Source organism: Pleurodeles waltl, chromosome 9, assembly GCF_031143425.1.
Source record: "Pleurodeles waltl isolate 20211129_DDA chromosome 9, aPleWal1.hap1.20221129, whole genome shotgun sequence".
Classification (NCBI taxonomy): Eukaryota; Metazoa; Chordata; class Amphibia; order Caudata; family Salamandridae; genus Pleurodeles; species Pleurodeles waltl.
In genome coordinates, this window is record NC_090448.1 from 65,333,113 (window position 1) to 65,361,076 (window position 27,964).

The window sequence follows — 27,964 nt, forward strand, 5'->3', positions numbered from 1 at the left end:
AAGTTACTTACCTGTAAGTACAGTTCTCCAGTATTGGAATCTTTCATAGATTCACATGCTTGAATCATTCCCAGTCATCGAGATGGGAGACCCTGGAACCTTAGAAAAGACAATGTCCCCAAAGGACAGCAATAACTTATTGCTCTACTTTTAGTAATCTATCCAAGTCCTTATGTAAAAAAAGGAGCAAACTGCAGCCTTAACCAATCAGATAACCACACCCTCTAGAGCTCTCCTGAGAGAAGCTCCAGTACCTCAGATTTTTACCGCACGTCGTGCTAGGGAGTCTCCTCGGAGCTCTGCTCATTTTGTTGCTGTTGGAGTAGATTTTGCCACTACATCTGAATGTCTTCTTTATTATTGAGTGTTTATTATTCACACTCAGAATTTCTGGAGCCTGACATTATCAGCATAATGTCTGACAGAGAGAGGAAAAGTCTCTTCGGAGCCTACAGTAAATGTGGCAAGAAAAGGCTCGACTGAGGATCCACATAGAGACTGTATTTATTGCCTCTATCCTGAACATTCTGCTGCTGAATGCAAGGTATGTCGTAAATTTTCCTCAAAAACTTTAAAGGATAGAGAGGGGAGACTGCTTATATGGCTCAAAGAGCTTAAAACAAGGAAAAACCCTGTCTCAGATTCTGACAGTGAGGAATCTTCCTGGTTTTCTAAGAAATCCCAAAAGAGACAAAGATCGCCTCTCTGAAAAGGGTTCAGGACAACCTTCAAAAACTTTTAAAAAGACCTCACAGGGGTCTGGTGAAGGCCGCAGTCTCTCAACATCACCTCATGCAAGGAAATCTTCCTCACAGTCTAAACATCGGCCTTCAACTTTGATGGAGGTGTCTAAACCTTCTTCAGAGCCTTCCACACCTCCACCAAAAGTTCTTACTACTTTCAGAAGCCTCCTTCAGCACCGGTTGACAGACCATCGGCGACGACTCTACCGTCGACTAAGTCATCGTTGTTGACACCGTCGTCGACGAGAGCATATATGGCGGCTGCCTCAACGACAGCGTCGACGGTTACCAGCCTCTCAACTGTTGCTTCCTGCTCATCGACGATGTCTACGTCTCAGGATAGATTACTAAAAGTAGAGCTATAAGTTATTGCTGTTAGGTGTTTGGGGACATTGTCTTTTCTAAGGTACCAGGGACTCCCATCTCGACGACGGGGAATGATTCAAGCATGTGAATCTATGAAAGTTCCAATACTGGAGTAACTTTGTGACTCCTACCGGCCTCTCTCTATGATAAATGTCAATAAAATAGTTGCAAAACTCCTCACGAACCGCCTCCTCCCCGTGTGTCTGGACATCGTATGCCTGGACCAATTCAGGTTTGTACAGGGTACATCCACTTCACATAACCTCCGCACATTTTTTGCCCTCATGCATTCCATGAATCCTCAGCTTGTCGCTACTGCCGTACTACTAGATGCCACAAAGGCACTGAACTCTAGAGCGGCTTGATCCGCCTCCTATACACCTCCCTTATGGCCCGACTTCGACTTAATGGTATGTTGTCAGAGCTAGTCTCAATTACCCGCGAGACCCGCCAAAGGTGCCCACTGTCTCCAATCCTATTTGCTGTGGCAATGGAGCCCCTTGGGGCTCAGCTGCAGCAACATCATGCCCGCAGAGGCCTTGCTATCACACCCAGAAGCCTGGTCATCTCCATGTACGCGGATGACACTATACATCCACAGACCCCCAGGAGCACTTAGGCCCAGTTATCTGTGAGGTCATTCGGTTTGGTAGATATCCGGTATCCAAGTCAACTGGGCTATGTCAACACTGTTTCTCCACATGGAGATCACACAGCTGTTTGCCTCGGATTACCTGTTGAAATGGTCCTCTGATACGGTGTGTTATATGGGTAACTGGCTCAGCTGCAACCTTGACGAACTCTGGATAGTCAATTACAGATGTGCCGTGGAGTGGCTGGAAGAGGATCCCGCCGTGGGTTCAAATGCTCTCATCGGTTAATAGACGGACAGCCACAGCAAAAGTAGTCATCTTACCCAGGTTTCTGTACCCATTTATAAATCTACTCACCATACAGTTATTACGTCAGCTGCACTCCAAACTCGTCACTCTGATCTGGGCCAGCAAAAAAACGAGGACAGCATGGGAGACACTCAACCGACCCTTCCAACAGGGGGGTACTGGATGCACCCTACTTGTCCCTCTATGCCCTTTGCGCTCAGGCTCAATATGTTCACTTTTGGCTCTACCCAATGCAATGCTAACCACATACAGCTGTTGAGGCAGATCGCCTGGTGCTGTACCCCCTTGCTGTGGCATTGTACAATCCATATAAACCACTGCGGACAGACTGATACAGTGGAATCTGTGCAATGGATGTGGAATTTGTTTGAGCTGCTGTGCCTGACTCCACTGCTTAGATGTGCCCACCCCGCCCCCTCAGGTGCAACCAGCTAGTACCGCCCTTACAGGACAGGGGTGCTGGGCGACAGCACATGGACGCAGGCTCCTGACCTTTGCTAACCTTTATGCTGATATCATGTCTTACCTCCCATTCGCGCCCTCTGAGCCCTCTCCACCTACGGTTCTTGAGATACTTCTTTACCGTCAGCTTCAAGCCACCTGTCTTGCGCTGCAAAGTACATTCCAGGCTTCTCTTCCTTCTACACTTCCCGTCCTTGAACACATACTAACCAACCCATTGCCCTGCAGTTTGGTCACTCGCCTTTACTCTGTCATGCAAGACAGCGCCTGCGACAGCCCTGGCCACCCGCATTAACTGGGAAGAAGACAGCTGCCCTCTCCCCAAACTATAGACTGAGCCTCATCCACTTCAAATTCGTTCACCAGCTATACCGCGCCCCTATGCAGCTCCATCGCATGGGCTTGGTAGAGGATGCTCGCTGTATGCATTGCCTCTCAGGCTCCCTTCCTTCACCTTCCCTAAGAATGCCCGTAAGTAGCTACATACTGCTCTGGGGTTTTTTCATCTCTGCTCCTTGTCCTACATCATTGGTCCTCTGCCACCTCATCTCGTGCTGGAACATAGTCTGCACTTACGTGGGCAATGTCTTATTGCACTTGTGGTGGTTGTAACCTCTTACTGGTGGGTTAATATCACTTATTTGCTTTCATACTATGCTTCCTTCCGCTCCCCCCATTCCCTCCTGTTGTATTATGGTTGTTATTTTTTTTTCTCTCAAACGCCAATAAAGAAATTTAAAAAAATGTTTCACTGTCAAAGAGTAAGTCCAAGACTTTTTCTGAAATAGCATTACAAAGAGAAGATTTACACAAACATGCCATTTAAGTTTTCCAAAATCTATGAATTGTAGCCTGACATTACCAAAGCTGCTTTAGTTTTTTTTTCTCAAAGGTACGTCGTAAGTTTAGGTAGGTGTGCTGTGCCCTTAGTCTCCCATAAGTCAGTTGTCTTTCAAAATAGACAATGGAAGAGGTGGCAATGGACCTCTGTCTTTACTTTAGGCTTCAGTGACAACAGACAACTTGCCTAGTCAGTTACCTGTAACAAGAAATGTCTTTGGGTGGTTTGAATCTAATGTCCAAGGGGTTTGATGTTCTGAATTGGGTATAGTCTAAGAAGCAACAGATTCTTCCGAAAAAGGAGACTCCATATTAATTCAAGGCTTTACTGACACAGGTACAGTTAACCTTGAAAAGCCTAGGAGAAGTAAACTCTGTTAGCTCAAATACCTTACTGCTTAAAAAATGAAACACTCTGGTGGCAGAAGGCTCTTCTCCACTAGGTAGAGCATTAGGTTCTGGTCTTGGAGGAGCGGAACAGGAGCAGATTCCAGATTAGGCACAATAATTCTCTTTTTCAATCCATATGCCAAGTCTGCAAACAGATCATATTTAAAGAATGCAATGACAGTGTTACATCTTTGTAAAGTTAACTGTGTAATCTGACTGCACAATTTTCTCTGAAGCCAACTGGGAGACAGCAGTGCCCCTAGAAATAGGAGGCAGCACCAGTAACAACAAAGAACTGAAAGTGCAGCATTTACTGACATGACCTCTGGTATACGTTAAAATTACAAAGCTGTAATATGAAATCCTCTGTAGCTATTCCTTCTTCTTTCCCTTCTTCTCTATTCAGTCCTTCTAATGTGTTTCTCACTAGAAAAATACTCTCATGAAGCAAGTGCCAATACCAAAACTATTTCTGATTTGATATATAAAGCCTGCACTGGGGAGTCTCGTTGGATCAGGTCGAGCTATTTTTAATACTTACTCATCCCTTCTGGCGAGTGGACACTGAACAGGTGTTCTCTTCAGTTGAAAATTGGAGGGGCAATAAAAAATGCCTTTAAATACTGTTCTTATGTCACATTTGCTCTGTGTTCACAGACAAAGATTAAAAGTCAGTTTTTCTTAAAATGAATTTTCCTTCTGACCGCGGAGCTCCAGGACTTTGTAAGGTGAACTGTGTGAGCTGCTGCTTAGAATGTAAAATAAAAGGATACAGTGTGTCTGGTTTTTCCTAACACACAACATTAAATGACTAAGTCAACTGTGCAAACATTTCAAAATATATTTCAGTAGTTGTGAAAGCCCTTTTTTATATTTCTGTGTGATGAAAAAAAATATTTTAATAGGATGAAAAATCAGAATACGTTACAAGTTGATGTGCAAAGGATATGTTTTCTGAAACCCAATTTTCAGATTGTTAATACACTGTATAGTTTTATTAGTAAAGCTGCAAGTCAGTGGAGAGGTTTTTGGACAATTCTTAGAAAGTTACTGTGTGTAGATGACAATATGTTACCACATCATAGTTTAGTAATATATTTATTAAAATTGAGTGTTTAAACAAACTGAGAAACACTCCTGCCCTGATGGCAATATTGTTAGCAAACTAAAAAGTCCTTGGTTACATGGGCTAGACCTCATGGGTATGTGGGCTAGATTGTGATGCATGCAGTAAACTTTAGTCTACCTTAATGAAACAAAAGAGGGTTTTTTTGTACTGCAGAAATGCTGAGCTCACATATTTGAAGGTGTAATCATATGTGAGAATTAAGAAAAAGGTGACTCTGTAAACTATTTGCCTAGGATTGCACAATCTGAGACGCGTTAACAGGTCAAGTACATTACAGTTAGGTCGAGTAGATTATTTAAGTTACAACCTGCAGGTCTAGTAACATTTTTTATGATTTTTCGAGCCCTGATAGTGTTTTAAGCACTGCTTGACCAACATGTGCTTGTTGTCGAGATAGCACATTCACACAGTAGTGTTTAGTAAATGTGTGTGGTGTGGACCATGTGGCTGCTTTGCATTTGTCTGCCATTGGTATATTTCCCAAGAATGCCATTAACGCTCCTTTCTTTATAGTAGAATGTGCTTTAGCAGTTAGTAATAGTTGCCTTTTAGCTTTAAGACTGCAAGTTTGAATACACTTTACCGTCAATCTGGCCAATCATTATTTGGAAATAGGATTACCCTTATGAGGCTGTTGGAAAGCCACAAAAAATTGTTTAGATTTTCTAAAGTCTTTCATTCTGTCTATATAATACACGAGAGCTCTTTTGAGATTAAGAGTGTGGAGAGCTCTTTCAGCAACCGAATCTGGCTGTGGAAAGAAGACTGGAAATTCCACTGACTAATGTGAAATCGTGAAATTACTTTGGGTAAAAATGTTGGATTTGTCCTAAGTACTATTTTGTGTTTGTGTACTTGGAAGAAGGGTTCTTCCACAGTGAATGCTTGAATTTCATGTACTCTTCTTAAGGAAGAAATTGCTACCAGGAAAGCAACCTTCCATGAGAGAAACTGAAGAGCGCAATCATGCCTGGGTTCAAACGGTGGACCCATAAGTCTTGTGAGCACAATGTTAAGATTCCATGCAGGAGATGGTGGAGCTGTAGGTTGAATAACTCTTTTAAGACCTTTCATAAAAAGCTTTTATGACAGGAATTCTAAACAGGGAGGTATGTTGTCTGTTTTGAAGGTAGGCTGATATTGCTGTTAAATAAATTTTAATAGATGAATATGCAAGATTTGCTTTCTGTAAATGAAGCAAATAACATACATTATCCTGTACTGATGCTTTAAGCGGATCAATGTTTTTAGGTTGGCAGTAATATACAAATTGTTTCCATTTATTTGCGTAGCACTGCCTGGTTGTAGGTTTACGTGCTTTGTTTTAGAATGTCCATACATTCCGATGGAAGCTGTAGATATCCAAATTCTATGACCTCAGGGGCCAAATCACCAGGTTGAGCATACTAGGATTGGAATGCCTGATCCGACCCTTGTTTTGTGTCAATAGGTCTGGTCTGTTTGGGAGCTTGTGATGTGATTCTACCGACAGATCCAATAGTGTTGTGTGCCCATGTTGACAAGCCCACGTTGGAGCTATGAGTATCATAGTTATGGAAGTGTGACAGATCTTGTTGACCAGAAACAGAATTAACGTGAGAGGGGAAAAAAGCGTAAGCGACTATCCCTGACCAATTGATCCAAAGAGTATTGTCCTTGGAATGAGGGTGTGGGTATCTGGACGCGAAGTTTTGGCATTTTGCGTTTTTGCTTGTTGCGAAAATGTCTATGTTTGGTTTTCCCCACATCTGAAAGTAATATTGAATTATGTGTGGGTGAATCTACCATTTGTGTATTTGTTGCTGTGTCCTGATTAAGAGATCTGCTAGCTGGTTGTGTATCCCTGAGATGTATTACGCCAGCAGGCGAATGTGAATTGCCAATTTCCAAATTGTTTGTGCTAAAAGTGACAATTGGGATGAGTGTGTCCCCCCTTGTTTTTGCAGATAATACGTTGTTGTCATGTTGTCTGTCCATAATAAGACTGTTATGTGTATGATCTGTGGTTGGAATGCTTTGATGGCTAAGAACACTGCCAGCAATTCTAAGTGGTTTATCTGGTGAGTTTGCTGGATTGAGTCCCATTCCCCCTGTAAGATTGTTGAGATGGGCTCCCCAACCTGTCATTGATGCATTTGTGGTTATTATGGTTGGTGGCACAGGGTCCTGAAATGGTTCCCTTTTGATAAGTTGGTGTGATTCCACCATTGAAGAGATTTTGTAAGCTTGGTGATCCAACAACACTAGACTGTAATTGACCCTCTGCCTGAGACCATTGTTGCGAGAGACACTGTTGCAGTTGTCTCATGTTTAGTCGTGCACTGGGCACTATTGATATGCATGATGCCATCATTCCCAATAGCCTTATGACAAACCTTACTGTGCAAGTTTGATTGACCTGCAATTGGGATATGAGAGTGTGAAATACTTGGATTTGGTTAGGCTAATGCTGACTGAGTGTTCAGAATTGCTACTAGATAAGGTTGAATTTGTGCAGGCTGAAGATGAGTTTCGAATGGTGCTGGCCTTTATTAACAAGTCCATCCAGATAAGGGAAGACATGTATGTACTGTCTTCTGAGGTATGCCGCAACTACTGCTAGACATTTTGTGAATAGCCTTGGTGCTGTTGTTACTCCAAAGGGTAGTACACTTTGAATTGCTAGTGCTTGCCTGCTATCACAAACCTTAAATACTTGCGGTGTGCTGGATGTAGACGAATGTGGAAGTAAGCATCCTTAGATCTAAAGCTGTCATGTAGTCTTGTTTTTGTAACAAGGGAATGACATCCTGTTGAGTGACTGTGTGGAAATGCTCTGACAGGATATATTGATTTACAGGTCTGAGATCGAGAATTGGGATAGAGAGTGCCATCCTTTTTTGGTATAAGGAAGTATAGGGAATATAATCCTATCCCTTGCTGACTGATGGGAACCATTTCTATTGCACCTTTGAGTAAAAGAGATTCTATCTATTGTTTTAACAGAGCAATGTGTTCGAGAGAAAGCCTGTATGAACTGGGCAAATGTGTGGTGGAGTGGAAATAAGCTATAGGCAATAAACACTGCAGATAATTACCCATTGATCTGTTGTAATTTGTTGCCAGTGAGGATGGAAATATTGCAGTTTTCCTCCCACAGGAGATGTATGCTTTTTGGGGATGCAGGGAAAGTCACTGCTTTGATGAGGTGAAGGCAACTCCTGCGGCAGAGGATTTACCTCTGGATCGGAAAGTGTGTCCTCTATAAGAGCCCCTGAAATATCACCTGGGATAATATTGTTGTCCCTGTTTTTGTTGGGATGTAGAGGCCTCTGAAGTTTGTGGCTTAAACCCTCCCCTAAATTGAGGTTTACGAAATGAGCCCCGAAAAGGTGTTGTATAAAGGACTCCGATGGCCTTTGCTGTCTCAGAGTCCTTTTTTAATTTGTCAGTGGTTGTATCCACCTCCGGTCCAAAAAGTTGCTGCTTATTAAAAGGCATGTTAAGGACCGCTTATTGTATTTCAGACTTAAAGCCTGAGAACCTCAATCAAGTATGTCTCCTAATTGTGACGCTAGTGTTTATTCCCCTAGCTGCTATATCAGCCGTATCTAGTGCTGATTGGATCTGTTTATTAGCAACGGCGTGTCCTTTTTCCACTACCTGTTGTGCTCTTTTCTGATGTTCTTTTGGGAAGTACTGCAGGAACTCCTGCATTTCATCCAAATGTGCCTGGTCATATGTGGCTAAAAGAGCTTGGGAGTTAGCAATTTGCCACTGATTTGCAACCTGAGTTGCTACTCTTTTGCCTACTGCATCAAATTTGCGGCTTTCTTTGACAAGGGAGAAGCCTCCCCTGTGGATTGGCTATTTGGTAATTTTCTGGCTGCACTGACTACAATGGAATTTGGCGGTAACTGCTGTGAAATAAAAACTCGATCAGTTGGTGCCGCTTTACATTTATTTTACATTTATCTATTCTAGGTGTTAATACCCTGGCCTTCACTGGTTCTTTGAAAATGTAATCTGCATGTTTTCACATACCCGGTAACATTGACAAACATTGATATTATTTGTGACTTGAGGAAAGAGTGTCAAATAGAAGATCCTTTTCTATTGGCTCAGAGTGCATCTGTACACTATGACAGGCGGCTGCTCTGGAAATGACCTGATCATAGGCTGTGGTATCCTCAGGTGGAGACGGTCTTGTGGGATACAAATCCATGTTGTAGATACTATCACCCGTATAGTCCCCATGTGAAGAAGCATGAGATTGTGAAGTTGGTGGTGGTGGAGTATGAGGTGGTGGAGAAGAGAGAAGATAAAGCGAATGCGGTGGAGAAAGCTGTACAGTCTTTGACTTCTCTTTATGTTTAAAGATTTTCGCAGGTGAAGGGCCAGTATCCAAACTCTTGGAATGCTAGTTTCCTCCTTGCAATTGGAGCAGGAGAGGCAGTAATCTTTCCAGTCTCTTTCTGGATTTGAATCCTCCTTTGCTTTTGGTACATGACCTCAAGAATGGGTCTAATGTCTGTTTTATCTGCCCCCTAATGAATGCTCCGAAAGCTTGGTGGCAGCATGCTTCATACGGGCCGAAAAAAGTGGTCTGATCGGTAGGGAAAAGTGTTTTCGGCTCTGAAGAGGGACTTTGATGTTTCGACTCCGAAGAGGAGCGTGGATGTTTCGGTCTGATGTGGTATGAAGATGTCTCTGTTCTGAGGTGGAAGCCTTCATCTTTCTACTCAATGCCGAAACAGACGTGACAGTCTGTTCATGGGTGCGAGTCTTGGCCTTTTTCGATGCCCGACCTGAGGGTCGGTCGACGATCTGTTGTTTCAGATCGAACCATAGCCAGCAAGCAGTGGCAGACTCAAGGCCTTTCTTTGATTTCTTAGTTTGTTTTTGATGGGAAGGAGCTGGTGTACTCACGTACTAAGCCACAGGGAGTACCTGTGTGTCCTCATCTAAATCTTGGTCGGAGTCAGAGTCTCGAATTGACACTGGAGTCTGTGCTTGTTCCTCACCAAATATGTTGGGCGTTTGTTCAGTGGACTCTCTAATCGCCTTGCTCTTCGATCTCGTAAAGGTCTTCTTTGATTGAAAGGACCGACATGCCTCGCAGGTCTCTTCTTGGTAGTTGGGAGAAAAGCAGAGGTTGCACACCGAATGCTGGTCGGTGTCGATCCAAACGCTTCAATCGGATTGAGTGTAGTCAGAAACCAGTTTGCATACAATATCGACGTTAAGGGAAAGGAAAGAGAAGTTCAGAGAGTACCGAACTGAAAGTACCTGAGCAAGAGGGAAGACGTCCGGACCTGACGGCAAAAAGAAAACAATATGACAAAGGAGTCGATGACCATGCGCACTATCACCGAGAGGAGGAGTCACTCGATCTCGTGACTCAAAAAAAGCTTCTTAGAAGAAAAACAACTTGTAACACTCCGAACCCAACACTAGATGGCGATATATGCACAGCATGTGTATCTGCAGCTACACATGCCATCGAACATATATATATATATATATATATATATATATATATATATATATTCACTGAAAAAAAGAAAAGAAAAGAAAAAAAAAAAAGGTTACAGGAACGTTCTAGTTAGGTTGACGTCTTACCCATACAAAACCATAGCAATTTAGCAGTTATAGTTACACTTATAGTTATACTTATATTAAGAAACTAAAACTTATGACCTAAAGCTGCTTTCCGGCAGGAGTTATAGTTTCTTCCGATAAGTCTGTTTAAAATTTGAGCCTAATTACGATCTGTACCCATCTGAAAAATACACCGAAATAAATAAGTGCTGTCGCAAAAAAAGAAGTACCAGAGATGCTAATCAATGCACCCTGACCGATAGGTGCCCAGGCCTTGTGCCCATACTCTCATGGCAGGCCAACTCCCTCCCACTCTACACTTCCCCAAGGATACCCACCCCAAATATTTTCACAATTCATTTTCCTGGTCTGTCTGGAGTCCCAAGGGACCTTGCAGGATCATAGTAACCGTTTTTACTCATTTATTTTTTATTTAGTGCCCTCTGTCCAACAAGTTACAATAAAAGGGGCAGGAGCTCCCTTGTGTGGTATTTCTAGGACACAGAAACCCAGTCCCCATGTCATGTAATGCTGCCATAACATTTCTTCTGATTTTGAGGCCCGCCAATCAGAGAGTTCGCTCCCACAGCCCTGATCCCAGTCCTGCAGGAGCAAAATGACCAACAGGAGAAAGAGCCTGCTTAGCCAATCAGAGCGTTTCATTTTTTAAATTCCCGCTCCCATGGCACTCCAGGGACCAACTGTCAATACAGCGCTTTGCGGTAACCTTAATTTCTCCAAAACTACTGAATAGATTTATATGAAATCCAAATAAGATCTTTTTCTGAGTAAAGATCAAAGCTTTCTACCAACTTTGGTGTAATTCTGGTCAGCAGTTCATTTTATTATAGTCTAGTTTCTCTATGGAAAGTGAAAAGGGAAACTGTTTTGGCACCACTCACCTTTTCAGAGCCCTGCTTCAGAGATCACACCAAATCTACTCAGGAAGACGCTGAGGTGGATGAACTTTTTGGGGCAAAATTTCATGAAGATTTGTCAACAGCACCAAAGTTATTAGCACAACAAAAAACGTTCTTACTATGGATATATTCAGATGCCCATAGTGTAATATCTTATTACCATTGGTGAGTGTGGGAAGAGACCATGAGTTATGAGAGCCAAAGCCTAAATAGCATATTACATTCTGCATGTCTGCAAGGATTATGTTACTTACCCTGTAGGCATCTGTTCGTGGCATGTAGGGCTGTAGATTCACAAACTTCTGCTGTCTAGTGTTGGGTCCAGAGTGGTGCAACTTGTCTTTCTTCGAAGAAGTGTTTTGAGTCACAAGATCGAGTGACTACTCCTCTCAGTGATATTGAGCATGGGCAAAGACTCCTTTGTTAGACTGTTTTCCCGCAGGCTAGTGAGAAAAGACATATGAACTTATACAAGTATAATGTAACTGTAACAGCCACAGTTGTCCGAGGAGGAGGGTGGGTGCATGTGAATCTACTCCACTACATGGCACAAACAGATGCTTACAGGGTGAGTAAAATAATCCATTCGATGATGTGTGTGGCTATAGATATACATGCTCTGCAGAGACTGCAAAGCAGTCCCTCTATTAAAGCGGTGGCTAGCCAGTGGGAGTTGCAGTTGATGGGAAAAATGCATGTAGCACTGCCTGACCTACACTAGCTTATTGGCATGCTTAAACATCCACACAGTAGTGTTTTGTGAAGGTGTGTGGTGTAGACCATGTAGCTGCCTAACAAATGTCAGGTATGGGAAAGTTTCCAAGGAAGGCCATAGCAGCGCTCTTTTTTCTGGTAGAGTGCGCTCTGGGAGAAACAGGTAAAGGTCTTTTGGCTTTAGCACAACAAGTTTGGATGCATTTGACTATCCATCTGGCTATGCCTGGTTTGGATATTGGGTTGCCTTTGTGAGGTAGGGAAAAAGCTACAAAGGGCTGTTTGGTTCTATCTATATAGAACATGAGTCCTCTTTTGACATTTAGTGTGTGAAGGGTTCTTTCCGCAATTGCGTCAGGTTGCAGGAAGAAAACTGGTAACTCAATAGACTGATTTAGGTGAAATTGAGAATCACCTTAGGAAGACATTTAGGGTTAGTCCAAAGAACTACTTTATCCATGAATTTAGAAGAAAGGCTCTTGTGCGGTTAGTGCCTGGAGCTCACTAACACATCTGAGTGAAGTGATGCCGATTAGGAAAGAGACTTTCCACAAAAGAAACTGAAGTGGAAATGAATGAAGTAGCTCAAACGGTGGATCCAGGAGTCTTGTGAGTACAATGTTATGGTTCCAGGATGGGGCTGGGGGGTAGCCTAATTGGAATGACGCTTTTGAGTCCTTCCATGAAAGCCTTTATGACGGGAATTCTGAATAAAGAAATATGTTGTCTGATTAGGAGATATGCAGCTATAGCTGCAAGATGTAGGCGAAAGGAAGTGTAGGTGAGATTTGCTTTCTGCAAGTGGACCAGACAGCAGATCATTTCTTGTACTGTGGCTTTCATAGGATTAATCTGTTTAGTTTGGCAGTAGCAAACAAAACTTTTGCATTTTGCAGCATAGCAGTCTGTAGTAGTGGGTCTACGTACCTCCTTGAGATGCTCAAACATTCTGCAGGCAAACCTAAGCAGCCAAACTCTATGACCTCAGGAGCCATATTGCAAGGTTGAGTGACTTGTGGCCTGGATGCCTGATTTGTCCTTGATTCTGGGTGAGACGGCCCAGCCTGTTGGGGAGCTTCTTGTGTGGGACTACTGAAAGATTCAGAAGTGTGGTGAACCAAGGTTGGTGTGCCAGGGTGGGAGTAACCAGGATCATGGTGAGAGATGCTTGCCTGACCCTTTGAACCTGAAATGGAATGAGAGGGAGAGGGGGCAAAACTTAGGCAAATATCCCTGACCAACTCATCCATAGAGCATTGACCGTGGATAGCGGGTGTGGATACCAGGAGGCGAAATTTGGGCATTTTGCATTTTCTGCTGTGACAAAAAGATCTATTTGAGGAGTTCCTCACTTTTTGAAGTATGTGTGGAGGACTTGCCGGTGAAGTTCCCACTGGTGGACTTGTTGCTGCATCCTGCTGAGCAGGTTTGCAAAGTTGTTTTCCGTTACCGCAGATATTCCATCAGCAAGTAAATGTGGTGATGAAGGGCCCAATTCCATATGGTCTGAGACTGGTGTGATAATTGTGAAGACTCTGTCCCCTCTGTTTTTCTAAGTAATATGTGGCTGTCATGTTGTCTGTCCGGACTAGGACGACCTTGTAAGATAGGTTATGAAGAAAAGCTTTCAAGGCTGGATACACCGCCTGAAGTTCCTGGTAGCTGATGTGTAGATATTTGTGTTTGGCAACCCAGAGACTTTGCACCGTCAAGCCTTGGAGGTGAGCACCCCAACCCATCTGTGATGTGTCTGTGGTCAATGTGATGAGAGGCACAGGGTCTAGAAAAGGACGCCCCTTCATGAGGTATTTGGTGTTACACCTTTGCAGAGAACGGTGAGTTTGGCGGTCTAACAACACTAGATCTTCCAGGTGACCCTGTGACTCAGACCATTGGCAAGACTGACACTGCTGTAGGGGACACAAGTGTAGTCTGTCATGTGGAACTATGGCAATGCAAGAAGCCAACATCCCCAACAATCGCATAATGGTCCTTACTATTTAGGACTGGTATTCCTGAAACTAAGGGAGAAGTGTCTGAAAAATTTGGATGCAAGCTGGAATGGGGTACACTAGTCCTAACTCTGCGTTCAAAATTGCCCACAGGAAAGATTGAACTTGTAGAGAATGGAGATGGGATTTGAAATGTTGATAGTGAATCCCAGTGTGTGAAGGAGATACACTGTCATCTGAGTGTGTTGTTGACCCTGGTACAGTGTACTGGCTTTGATGAGCTAGCAGTCCAAGTAAGGAAACACATAGGCGTTCTGTCTTTGCAAGTATGCTGCAGCTACTGATACATATTTTGTTTACACCTAGGAAGCAGTAGTGACTCTGAAAGGAAGGAATTTTACCTGCAATGCTGAATCTTAAGTAACTTCGGTGTGCATGATGAATTGTTATGTGAAAGTAGGTGTCCTTTAGATCTAGAGCTGGTATTAAGTCGCCTTTCTGTAGAAGTGGAATGACATCCTGAAGAGTGACCTTGTGAAAGTGTTCTGAGGGGACGTATTTGTTTAAAGGTCGGAGGCCCAGTATTGGTTTGAGGGACCCATCCTTTTAGGAAATCAGGAAACATAGGGAGTATACCCCTGAGCCCTGATGTCTTATGACCCCCTTGAGAAAAAGGGCTTGAACCTCTTGTTTGAGAAGGACTAAATGATCCTGAGATAGCATGGGAGGAGAAATTTTGGGAGGTGTGGTAATGAGCCCCAGACAGGATAATGGCAAGGACCCATTGCTCAGTAGTGACAGTGTCCCAGGTGGTGTGGAAAAGTTGGAGTCTTCCCCAGACCGGTGTTGGATGATCGGGGGGAAGATGTACATAGTCAATGCTTGGCAGTAGAGGAGGATCTGCATGTGGAGGTGCTCTTCCCTCACCCTTTTGTTACTGGATCCCCTGTAGAAGCCTCTAGTGTAGGAAGACTGAGGTTGTCTGGTGTGTGCTGCGGAAGACTCTGTTGTGGAGGATTTGTATGTCCCTCTGTACCCAGGGCGACAAAATGAGCCCCTAGGTGTGCCCATAGCCTTGTCGGTGTCCGAGTCCTTCTTTAGTTTTTCTAGAGTGGTATCCACCTGGGGCCCAAAAGGGTGCTCTTTATGAAAAGACATGTTCAGAACTACCTGCTGAACCTCAGGTTTAAAGCCGGAGCACCAAAGCCAAGTATGCCTTCTTAAAAATACACTGGTATTAAATCCCTGGGCTGCAGTGTCTTCTGCATGGAGGGCGCACCAGATGGAATTGTTGGTGATGGTTTGACCCTTTGCGACAATCAGCTGTCCCCGCTTACGGTATTCCTCAGGAAGGTTGCAGGACAGCAGCTGCCACAGTACTCATGCATTGGGCAGAGGAAAGTTATTGGCTTTCGATGCCGAACTAGACGTCCGACTCGGAGCTGTCCTGGATGGAAAAGGCGTCCTCTTCCTGTGTTGACTCCTCTGAGCAAGTCCCTCTCCGAAGAGGTCCGGGGTGTCGTCCGGCATCTTATGAGCCATTGCCAGCAGATGAGCTGAATGTCATTTAAGATTTTATTTTGTTTGTTAAGCATTCATGCCTCTAAAACAGGTTTCTTCAAAGAGTAGCTTCTGAGCTAGTGGTAGCTCTCCACCTAGCTCTCCTGTCTGCAGTCCGGTTTACTAAATTTGAAGCCCTTTGCTTGACTGAATTAATATGTGTACCAAAATTTAAATGAGTTTATTTGAGACTGTGTGTAATATTTAGACCTAATAAGCTTGTTAGGAGATAAATGGTTGATATCCAAAATATATATGATGTTGATATTGAAGTGATCAATCGTGCCACTGAGGAAAGCATATCACTAATGTTATTACCTTTGTCCCAGGGGTTGCAGCTATGGTTGCTATGCATTGTAGAAAAATGTCCCTTTTTGACAAGGTCACCCCCACTTTTTTCCTGGTACTTGATGGAATTTTGACAAAAGTGCACAGGGTTCCTGCCATACATGCCCCCAGTGCCAGATTTCTTTCCCCAATACTGATCAATTGTTCCCCCAATTGGCAACACATTTAGCACACCTACAAGTACCCAGTAAATGGTAACCCAGGTACCTAGGGCATGGGGTACTAAAGAAAGTCCCTAAGAGCTGCAGCATGTACTGTGCCACCCTAAGGGACCCCACTCAGCATGCTTATGCAAACTGCCATTGCAGGCTGCGTGACACTGTGCAGAAAGAGTGAAAACACAAAATGGCACACCTCCTGTGGTCCATGCCTACAGATACTTAATTCAGCATAGGTAAGCCACCCCTACAGCAGACCTTACAGCTCTAAGGCAGAGTGCACTAAACTACATGTGTGGACATATCTGCATGAGCAGATATGCCTCTGTGATGTCGAAGTTGATTCTTAGATTTTACAAGTGAACATAGAAGCCATTTTAAGTACATGTGCTGGACACTGGTAATTACTAGTTCCCAAGCTACATGATGGCTTCACTGAAATCAAAGATGTTTGGTATCAAACATCTCGTATTAATAAACCCACACCGATTCCAGTGATGGATGTATTAATACATGCACTAATGGCAACTAGTGAACTGGCTGACTGGTCCTGACAAGCCTGCCACCACAGACAAGTTTCTGGCCCCCTGGAGATGAGAGCCCACGCTCTGAGGTCAGAAATAAAGCCTGCTCTGAGCGGGGGTGTTGCCACCTCCTCCAAGCAGGATGGCAAGCTATCGTCATATTAAGGCAGAAGGCTTCAAAGGTCTCTGCCACCTTTGTTATGCAACTCCGGCTTCCCCAGTGAGTGGAGATGCCATCCCCTACCCCGGGCCCGTTTGGCACCAGGACAGGTGGGAAAATTAGCTAGTCAGGAGGCGTGTTCCCTATCAGGCTAGTTCCACCCCTAAGATGGACTACCTTATGTAAACGCATAACTTAGAATTCGACCTTCTTGGTTGTTGGTGGATTTAGGCTCACTGGGTCAGGGTTATGCCCACTTCCCACAGGAAATGGTCATACAGGTGTGGTAGTCACCCTAAAAGGTAAGCAGCCCATTGGCTACTACCTGTCATTCCTCTTAACACCCATAAATTGAGTATTTAGGAGGTCCCCCTTATGCACGGAACTCAGATTCAATGGATCAAGAAGAAAAGGACAAAGCAGAGCCATGAGAAAGGAAAAATAGAAGACTTACTGTGGACTTTTGGCGCTAAACCTGCCTGCCGGCCCCAGTCTTGACAACCACGACAATGTGACTCATCCTGCAGCTGAGCATCTGCCAAGAACCCCAGTAGGCTGCCAGTCTTTTGTAGATTGTCAGCAATCTTCCTTGGATTAGAGGAGTTACTCCCCTGCAGCCCACAGGCACCAAATGAGCATAGTCCAGTTCATTGTCTTGCAGCTCCCCAGCTAGCCAGAAGCCACAGCTGCCCAGGAAGAGGTACCTGTGCTGAAAGAAGATCAGACCAGCTGACCCACCATGTGTGAAGACACCAGGACCAACCGGAATTGCACAGCACCAAAACCTGGGGTACCAGATGCCTTGCAACAAACCAAGCCCAAGTGAGTCCAATCCAGACTCCCACTGCACCAATACGGAGCAGCCGTCGAGGGACGTCTGTACCAGAGACACCCACTTCCAGACTGGCCCAGCTTTAATTTTTGCACCCACAACCGGCAAGACTGGCAACTGCGAGGCCCTTTGATACATCTAGCCCAGTCTACCGATCTACTCTGCACCTGAGCATCCCAGCCTGGGTACTCAAGAATCCACTGTGCTTTCCTGCTCCAGGACCTGTGTGACCTGAACACACTCCCTTGGGAGCTCTGGGAGATGTCTCAAAGTCCCCCTTTGCAGCCTGTTTCCAGGTGACCCCACCCCCCCCTTCTCTCCACCAGCGTAGCACGCAAAGCTACCAACCCAACCAGCACCTCTGCACCCAGACGCCCCCCAGGGCAGGTAACAAGTAACTGTTGGTGGTGCTTTGGCCCTTGGCACCCTACGACCTTAAGTCCCAAAGGAGACCCCCAGAAACCAATCATAAATAACTCTATGCAACATATGCCATTTTTACCATAGATCAGCATTGCTGCATAAAGACGTATTTAAATGAACATTTTACTTACCTGTAAAAATCGATATTTAAAAAAGCACTTACCTGATAACGAAGTTCTTGGTATCAAAATTTACATAAAAATGTGTTATTTTTCTAAATTGGTCTCTGATTTATTTGTGTGTGTCTCATTTATTGCCTCGGTGCGTACATCAAATGCTTAGCACTACCCTCTGATGAGCTTAAACTGCTCACCCACACTACCGCAAAAAAGAGCATTTAGTATTGTAATTTGTGCCTCTGTAAACCAATGGGGGTTGCCTGGACCCTTTACACAGTGTACCTCGTTTTGGTCCACTATATAAAGAGCCAGCTTCCCACATGTATTACCCATGTAAAGGCATTCCACATTGAAAAAAAAATGTTATGTTGCTTCAGGCAAACCCGCCTGATGTGATGCACTGAAGGGATCATTGGTGGCAACCCTGCAATGAGATGACCATTACCAGTAATCTTGCATAGGGTGGTCACCAATGTAATCTTTACTGATGTGGTAATTAGTACAACACTAACATTAGTAGTTCTCGATTTTCGTTGAGCATAAGTAGTTATTACAGAACAGGTTGGAGAACCTTGCGCTAAAAAAATACTTATGCCCCTTCTTACATCCATATGCACTGTGGCATAATGTAGTGGCATAGCAGTTTTGCAGGGTCAGGCTATATGATGCCCCACTTCTGCAGCAATATTAAGTCAACACTTACCACTGGTTGAAAAGCCACTATATCAAAACTAAAAACACATGGCAAAGCTAATAGGTCGAGCGATGGCTTACAGCCTTTTGGCTTTGTCAATGCTAGTTTTGCTTGTCATGATTTTTGCAAACGTTTATTATTGGGGAAGTAGGGGGCCATTGTCAATGTAATAAAAAATATTGGTTAACAGCAAATATATTTTTTGGTCTCAAAAAGAACATGCTGGCACAATAGTCCTTGGAACTGGAGTGAAGTACTGTTATTGAGGATGTGATACTTGTAAAAGCCCAGACAAAGGTGCCGGGCTCACTGTGCCACTGGATTCAAGCTAGGCTGTCTGATGAGGGTTGATACCCCGAAACCTGCCCCAGGATGCTTCCTTTCGGTTCAGGGGGAGCCTGGCAGTTCAGGCTGGACTGTTCTCATGGGGAGCAGGGTAAAGACTGATTTGCATATAGCTGAGTACTAACTGGGGTGGCATGGTGGGCAAAAAAAATGATGGATTAGGATGAGACCCGAGCAATTGTCAGTGGCTGACATTAATTCAAGCACTCCATCCAGCACCTTGCTGTTTCTGCTTATGAAAGAGCAGAATGCTGTCACTCACAGTTAGGTTAGCCAATAGCTGAAGTGTGCTGATCCACTGCACCATGCTGTATGTTATAGTAGGTGGAAGAAAAATGTGAATGACACTATAGCAGACCAATAGATGAAGAGGCCTGGCAGACAGCCTCAGTAAATATTATTATAGATATAATTTCAGTAAAAATCAAAAAGGTTTTGCCAACGCCAGACGCAAAAAGAAAACATGGGGCAGACATAAGTTTTTCCATATCGCTATTCAAACTAGGGAATGCACCAGAAAGGCTACGCACAAGCCATCAAGATTCAGAGGTTACACTTCCAGAATAACATCTTTTTAAGTCACACCATGTATCAAACGCTGTCTCTGGTCACCCTTCGTGTTGGCCATTTCTTCGGTCTGCCAATTGTGTGGTGTGTTGTAGTTTCAACTCATTGAGTGAAACATGCTATGTTCACTTGGGCCAGCTGCAGGCCCATTTTTACAATAAAGTCCAATAAGAACAGCTATATACTCACTTGCCAAGGGAAGGCTGACCACCTCCATGCACTTCTTACACATAATAGACCCACATAACCGGCAATGGTGCCGTCGATTGCGAATGCTGAACTTATTCCCACAGTCCGGACAGAAGGGCACATCATGGTCACTGACCCAGGGCACAACAGACTTCTCAATCGCTTAAAGAAGAAAGGAAACAATACAAAAAAATACCAGTCATTGTCTCCAATATCTATCGGATTGTGTAAATGTAAGGAAGTGAAAGCCTGACCAACCTCTTATTTTGGCAGAATCTGTGTTTGCTCGGTCGAAGGATGCTAGCTGATAAGAGAAAAGAAGAAAAAAATTGTCTATGAAAAGAACAAGGAAACAAAATCATTAGCCACAGGTTTTAGACAAGATTTGTGCTATTGACAGAAAGGAAAAGGCACTTATCTGCAGCAGACAAAAAAGACTAGTTCCTGATGTGTGTAGCATGTTTTTACGTGCCCTAAAGGTGAAAGCAAACACTTGCCCGTCTAGCTTTGAACATGTGTGTGGATCTATTCTTTGTGTTTCCTTAGTGCATCATATGGATAAAAGCCTCTTAAGGGCAATTGGCACTGTATGTTATTGTATTAATGAATAATTAAGTAAATATGTTTACATATTACAGAATGACCTGTTTCTGTAAATATCTGTGGCTATATTGGTTTAGCAGGTAGAGTGAATGTGCTGTAAACATCTGTAACAATAGCATTTTGTTTTTAGTTTTAATGTATAGAAGCGTACTTGTAATTGAGAAGTGATAATTTTTAATGAGTGTTTTATAATTCTGAATGTTATAAGTTATTGCCATTAATAAAGACCGAAAACGTGTACTATTTTTCCAGAATATGTAACATGGTTGAAAGTACAATGTTTGAAAAATACAAATGACTTTAAAATGAAGCATTCGTAATTTAGAAAAGCAGGTCAGGAGCAAAATAATGAAGGAACATGCTGCGTTTCCAAGTGAGGCACACTGGAAGCGGACATGCACAAACATTGCAAATATTACCAAAGGCACATGACAATCATCTCTGCACATGAAATACAATAACTTTGTATATTATATTAACAAGGAAGGAACTAACTGTCAAAACAAGACCTTTTTCAAAAGCATTATGTAAGTAAAGAGCAACGATTTTTCAAATTGTTCATAGAGACTTCCAGAAATATCTGAATGAAGGTACTGAATTTCACGGGGTGGGGAGAGGGAGACAGAGTATTTTCGATCTGTGGTATGAAATACATTTAGAACGTAAGCGGCAGTATGTATGCACCAGGGGAAGCCGAGCTTATCCCCGAGGGTCTCAGGAGCCAAAGGTTGTATTCCTTTGAATGACTTACAGAACAAGTGTACTTTACTAGGTAAATATCACACCTGTATGTATCAAAGGTGGAGATGTTAGTGTGGTGTGCAAACATTTGCGAGTTAAGGGTACAGAAGACCACCAGTGTGTACGATGGTACCCTTTGACACACCTAGTTAGCAGGTTCAGGCAAACCGTGTATTTTAATGTAAAAAAGAAGGAGGGGAGGACTTCCTGTTCTCTTTGTTTAGGCAAGACTTACAGAATGAGCTAAAATTAGAGGAGCGTGGAAGAGATTTGTGAGGGAGCAACAACAAACTGAAAGGCATAAAATAAAACCACACACGTAGTCATAAAAAACTGACACGAAGGACTGGAAACCAAATTAAAACCAAACTGGGATCGATTGGTAAGGGGGGAGGGGGGGAAGTCATGAAAAGCAAGCTGTGGAAGATGTTATGTGAGCCAATCAAATAGCTTGTAACCAGGCAATGCTCCATGGGAGGGAGAAAACGAGACTGACAAGCTGGGGCACAAATAAGGAGAGTGGCAAGGAAGGCCAACCAATAGTAATCAATGGGTGGGCTCTAAGCCCTTCTATGTCTTTCGGAAGTCACAATATGCCTCGCAACAGACAGTGCAAGAAAAATAGGGAAGAGCTGGGGTTCAGAAAAATAGCCTTTGCAGAAAAGCAAGGGGCTTGGGTGTGAAAGATTGAGGGAAGAGACTGAGAAGCGAGGAGCCGAGGGTGGGAAGGGCATAATACAAGCTGTAGAGGTTAAAAGGAGGGTGATCAGGAAAGCAACAGAGGAGTACAATTTCAAAGAAACATGAACGTCTGTCACTAAAATGGAGTCAGGGTGGCCAATAACTTGTAGATATGCAAGTAAAAATCTATTTTTGTGTAACTGAAATGAGGCATAAATAGCGTTTATAAAAGCAACCTCTGAGGGCTTATACTTACAAATTTGAACATGCAGTAAAACCACAGGGCCTTAAAAGCAGTGTAGTGTTGGAAAATGTTCACATGAAAACTAAAGTGCACCATAAAAGCACACAAGCATTCACATCAACATAACCCTTAAGGCTCCCGCCTTAAACTTTGAAAAGCAAACGATTGGAAAAGGGAGAGCAACAGATTATGTGGGTAAGAGCGAATGAGTGGAAGAATAGAGGCCATGGAGCTGTGGTGGGAGCTACAAACAAACTGTAGGGGAGGGCGTCCAAAGTAGGTCTAGAAGGCCAGATTTTCAGGATAACCACTAAATATCAGAGTTACATTTACATGTGTATAAAAAAAACTATCGTATGTGGACATTCTGAAAACCTGGCATGTATAGGGCACTGCTCAACCTAAATTGGACAGTTCTGCAGAAAAGGACAAAATAAACTGCAGTAACGGACAAAATAAACCGTCGGGGTGGACAGAAAGGCAGTACTTAGCGGCTCAAAATCATAGAAGCAGAAAAGCAACCTGAGACTAAGTCGGGGGAGTAATACAGAGGCAGTGTGGGTGGTTGGGTGTGAGGCAATGAACAAAAGAGCATAAAAGCAGGCAAGGCTCAGGGTGGGGAGGAGGGCAACCCACACAGAGGATGTTTGCGTGAGAGGCAATGACAAAAGGAAAGGAGGAATGAAAACTGGGGGGCGACAAGATATATCCCCAGAGACAGTTCACATTAAAATTAAGCACCATCGGACTATGTACATTAAAAAAAAAACAATGGCAAAGGCAATTAATCTGCCATTGGCAAGTTGTATTAATGTTTTCTTTGTTTTTTGGTGCAAACACATGAATACAATTACATAAATACTGCCATCTAAACCTGACCAATAAATACTTTGAATAAAAGTGTTAACTATGTAGCTATTTTATCAATGGTGTTTTTAAATATTAAACCTCTAATGCAAGAATTATTCATTACCTAAGCAAACATCCGAATCACAGGCTACAAGGTCACTTAATTATTTCATAAGAACAAATTTAAATCACAAACAGTAGCAAACTCAACAGGTCCCATTTTGGCATGCTTGTGCAATTTTTGAAAACTTTTTATTGCACGTATAAAAATGAAAACAAACCCGAGAGCCAAATAAATGTATCCACCATATGCCTGCCACAAAAATGTTAAATTAAAAAAAGAAAAATTGGGGTGGCTGTTTTACTATATTGAACAAAAAGAAGGCTTTCTGTATTACCATGCATTTTAGTATTATTTTTCATGGCTCAACCAAAAACTCAAATTACAGTCAGCGGCATGAATGGTAATGGCTTATGAGTGGTAAAGGTTGTTACTGGTAGATTTAAGTATTTCGCAAGTCAGTAGTAATATATATAACACCTACTGGCGCCAGTAAGTAGTTATAGGGCCCTATTACGAGTTTGGTGGTCTGAGGATCAGAAAATGACCCTAGCGGTCTGACCGCCAGGGAACCACTGCCAACACCAGATCATAGATCCTAAAGGGATGGCGGCGGTCCGGGTCAGTAAGGCGGTGCTGAGTTCAGCGTTGCAGTGCTGATCACGAGTCCTCTTTCCACCAGCCTTTTCAGGCCAGTCGGCTCATTGCGCCCACCAAATTCGTAATTAGGCCCATAGTGAGGACCTAGTTTCCACAGGAAAAGTGTTTTTTTGTTTTGCCAATAACTAGCGCCGTTTGATGAATCTTTGCAAAACTAATAAAACAATCAGTTCAGGTGCTCTATTGAAAATTTTAGGGGATTCGTAAAAAAAAAAAAGTGGGTGGGCGGGTCCCAAAATGGATTTTCCCCATAGGGATTTCGAATATGACAACAGCCCGAAAAGCTAGACAGAATTACACCAAAATTTGCAGAAAGCTAGCTTTTGGTCCAGAAAGTGTGCTTTTTGTGATCTGGTGTAAATTTGTTGAGTAGTTTTAGAAATATTAAAGGAAAAATAAATATAGATATCTAGGGCCGCAGTGATCTCGTGCTGAGATCCGATTGGCACAAAGAACAAACATTTACATGGAACTAGTTTAGTTATATTTAAGTAATGAAGCAGAAAATTCTGCATAGAAATTAATCAGTAGGGGAACAATTCCAAAAAAAGAGTACACATCCTGTCAGGAGTTAACCTATGATCATCATAATGTTAGAAAAACAACCAGTATGTATGATCAGTCAATAATGAATTGTTTTATTGTCCCAAAAAGGGTACATACACAAAAGGGACCAAAACATTTGTAATTGTGAGAAAAGTGATAGCGTAAGATACACCCCAAGTGAAGCAAACCAAAACAATAATACTTCCTGATGTACAAAATGGATGGAATACTGGTTTAGATTATAAAGACAGCTTCAATTGTTTTAACAGAAATAGTCACACAAGGAAATTCAAGGTATTTTCCAGTGTAGAATGACCAACAAAGGTCTGTCTTAAGTTTCAATGTCGTTTTGACCCTTTATATATTACATCAGTCATGAAATCTTTTATGACATCACTGAAATTATCACTGCAACATGTGCAATAAAATGAATGATGATATTGTGCATGGCGCGGGAGCGAGTTATAGTTACCTTATGGCATGAGATAACTAATTATAACTGCTGAATTTCTATGGTTTGCTACAATTGAAATGTGTGTCTAACTATAAAGTCCCCGTAACCTTAGTTTTTTTTAAGGGAAGGGAAAGGTTGTTTTTAGGGTTTAGAGTGGATAAGGGTTTTTGGGTGGCAAGTGCATTTTTAGAGTTTACGGTGGGTAAGAAAATAAATTACTTACCTGTAACTGTAGTTCTCCAGTATTGGAATCTTTCATAGATGCACATGCTTGAATCCTTCCCAGTCGTCGAGATGAGAGCCCCCGGTACATCAAAACAGCTATACATACAGGCTCCTGCAATGAAAAAAGGCCTAAAGGCTTTCACTTTAGTACCCTATCCTTATCACTATGAGCAAAAAGAACCAAAGCAAGGCCCAGCCAAACAGGCCTCCCCTCCCTCTAGCACCCTCCTGAGAGGAGCTTCCTTCCCTCAGATTTTCTCAAGCACGAGTGTAAGAGTATCTGAAGAAGACAGGAAAAGGTGAGCTTCCTCGGGGAGGAGGGAGGGTCGCATGTGAATCTATGAAAGATTCCAATACTGGAGAACTACAGTTATAGGTAAGTAACTTATTTTCTTACTCCAGTATTGCAACTTCCATAGATTCACATGCTTGAATCAGAATAGTAAGCAGTAATGAAGCACATTGTTTAGCATTAATCCATATGTATACTTATTGTTTGTTTTTCCGACAAAAACTGATAGCCACGCACTCCGTTCAGATTACAAAAATCAATTAAAATTTTTATTAAGTGTAAAAAAGGGGTGAATAACGCGTTTCGACTTAGCAGTCTTCTTCCAAGTCAGCACAAAAAGTACACCCTCAGCGGCACAGGGGCGGCCGGATGCAGAGTGCAAACAGGCGTCGGGTTTGCAATTGGTTTCAATGGGAGACCCAGGGGTCTCTTCAGCGAAGCAGGCAGGCAAGCGCGGGGGGGGGGAGGCTCCTCAGGGTAGCTACCACCTGGGCAAGGGAGAGGGCCACCTGGGGGTCGCTTCTGCAATGGAGGTCGGATCCTTCAGGTCCTGGGGGCTGCGGGTGCAGTGTCTTTACCAAGCATCAGGTTCTTTGAAGCAGGCAGTCGCGGTCAGGGGGCGCCTCTGGATTCCCTCTGCAGGCGTCACTGGGAGGGCTCAGGGGGGTCAACTCTGGCTACTCACGGGCTCGCAGTCGCCGGGGAGTCCTCCCTGTAGTGTTGTTTCTCCACAAGTCGAGCTGGGGGCGTCGGGTGCAGAGTGCAAAGTCTCACGCTTCCGGCGGGAAACGTGTGTTCTTTAAAAGTTGCTTCTTTGTTGCAAAGATGTTTCTTCTTTGGAGCAGAGCCGCTGTCCTCGGGAGTTCTTGGTCCTTTTAGATGCAGGGTAGTCCTCTGAGGCTTCAGAGGTCGCTGGACCCTGTGGAACGCGTCGCTGTTGCAGTTTTTCTTGAAGTGGGGAGACAGGCCGGTAGGGCTGGGGCCAAAGCAGTTGGTGTCTCCGTCTTCTCTGCAGGGCTTTCAGGTCAGCAGTCCTTCTTCGTCTTAGGTTGCAGGAATCTAGTTTCCTAGGTTCTGGGGTGCCCCTAAATACTGAATTTAGGGGTGTGTTTAGGTCTGGGAGGGCAGTAGCCAATGGATACTGTCCTGGAGGGTGGCAAAACCCTCTTGGTGCCTCCTCCCTGAGGGGAGGGGGGCACATCCCTATTCCTATTGGGGGAATCCTCCAAAATCAAGATGGAGGATTTCTAAAGGCAGGGGTCACCTCAGCTCAGGACATCTATGGGGCCTGTGTTGACTGTTGGGTGACTCCTCCTTGTTTTTCTCATTATCTCCCCTGGACTTGCCGCCAAAACTGGGGGCTGTTTACAGGGGGCGGGCATCTCCACTAGCTGGAGTGCCCTGGGGCATTGTAACATGAAGCCTGAGCCTTTGAGGCTCACTGCTAGGTGTTACAGTTCCTGCAGGTCGGAGGTGTGAAGCACCTCCACCCAGAGCAGGCTTTTGTTTCTGTCCTCAGAGAGCACAAAGGCCCTCACCACATGGGGTCAGAAACTCGTCTCTCAGCAGCAGGCTGGCACAGATCAGTCAGTCCTGCACTGAACAATTGGGTAAAATACAGGGGGCATCTCTAAGATAACCCTCTGTGTGCATTTTTTTAATAAATCCAACACTGGCATCAGTGTGGGTTTATTATTCTGAGAAGTTTGGTACCAAACTTCCCAGTATTCAGTGTAGCCATTATGGAGCTGTGGAGTTCGTTTTTGACAGACTCCCAGACCATATACTCTTATGGCTACCCTGCACTTACAATGTCTAAGGTTTTGCTTAGACACTGTAGGGGCATAGTGCTCATGCACCTATGCCCTCACCTGTGGTATAGTGCACCCTGCCTTAGGACTGTAAGGCCTGCTAGAGGGGTGACTTACCTATGCCACAGGCAGTGTGAGGTTGGCATGGCACCCTGAGGGGAGTGGCATGCCGACTTAGTCCTTTTCTCCCCACCAGCACACACAAGCTGGTAAGCAGTGTGTCTGTGCTGAGTGAGGGGTCCCTAGGGTGGCATAAGACATGCTGCAGCCCTTAGAGACCATCCCTGGCATCAGGGACCTTGGTACCAGGGGTACCACTTACAAGGGACTTACCTGGGTGCCAGGGTTGTGCCAATTGTGGAGACAATGGTACATTTTAGGTGAAAGAACACTGGTGCTGGGGCCTGGTTAGCAGGGTCCCAGCACACTTCTCAGTCAAGTCAGCATCAGTATCAGGCAAAAAGTGGGGGGTAATTGCAACAGGGAGCCATTTCCTTACACAAGCCCCCCCCCCCCACCATGCCAAGGATAGTGCAGCCATAAAGGCTAACACCCAGCAGAGGTCACTGACAGCTGTCAGTGCCCAGAACTACACCCTTAGCTCTTCACCTGCAAGGGAAGGAGCTACGTTACAGGCTTCTTTGGGTTAGGGGACATGTCTGCTATGTTAGAGTGGGGGGTTACTACATCTTGTAGTAAACACCCTTCTTCTACTCTTTTTTCTGTTAACTGAGGAGCCACCCACTCAGGTTTAACAGTTGCCTGACTAGCCAGGACTTCTTGTGGGTCAGGTTGGACTTTACCAGTGCCACTTTTGGAGTTCTCCCCTACTGGAGCAGAATCTCCTTGGCTTGCTGGAACCTTGGCTAAAGGTTGTCCA

General features: G+C 43.9%; 1 protein-coding gene across 2 annotated transcripts in view; it reads right to left on the reverse strand.

Annotated features, from left to right (window-relative positions):
• Positions 1–27,964, reverse strand: part of RBSN (rabenosyn, RAB effector) — a 307,004-nt gene that overhangs the window by 135,938 nt on the left and 143,102 nt on the right. For both annotated transcript variants that reach the window (XM_069206303.1, XM_069206304.1), the window contains 2 exons: positions 20,176–20,221; positions 19,918–20,079 (listed from right to left, as the gene is read on the reverse strand). In XM_069206303.1, the coding sequence (XP_069062404.1) occupies positions 19,918–20,079; positions 20,176–20,221 (208 nt within the window). The remainder of the gene's footprint in view (positions 1–19,917; positions 20,080–20,175; positions 20,222–27,964) is intronic.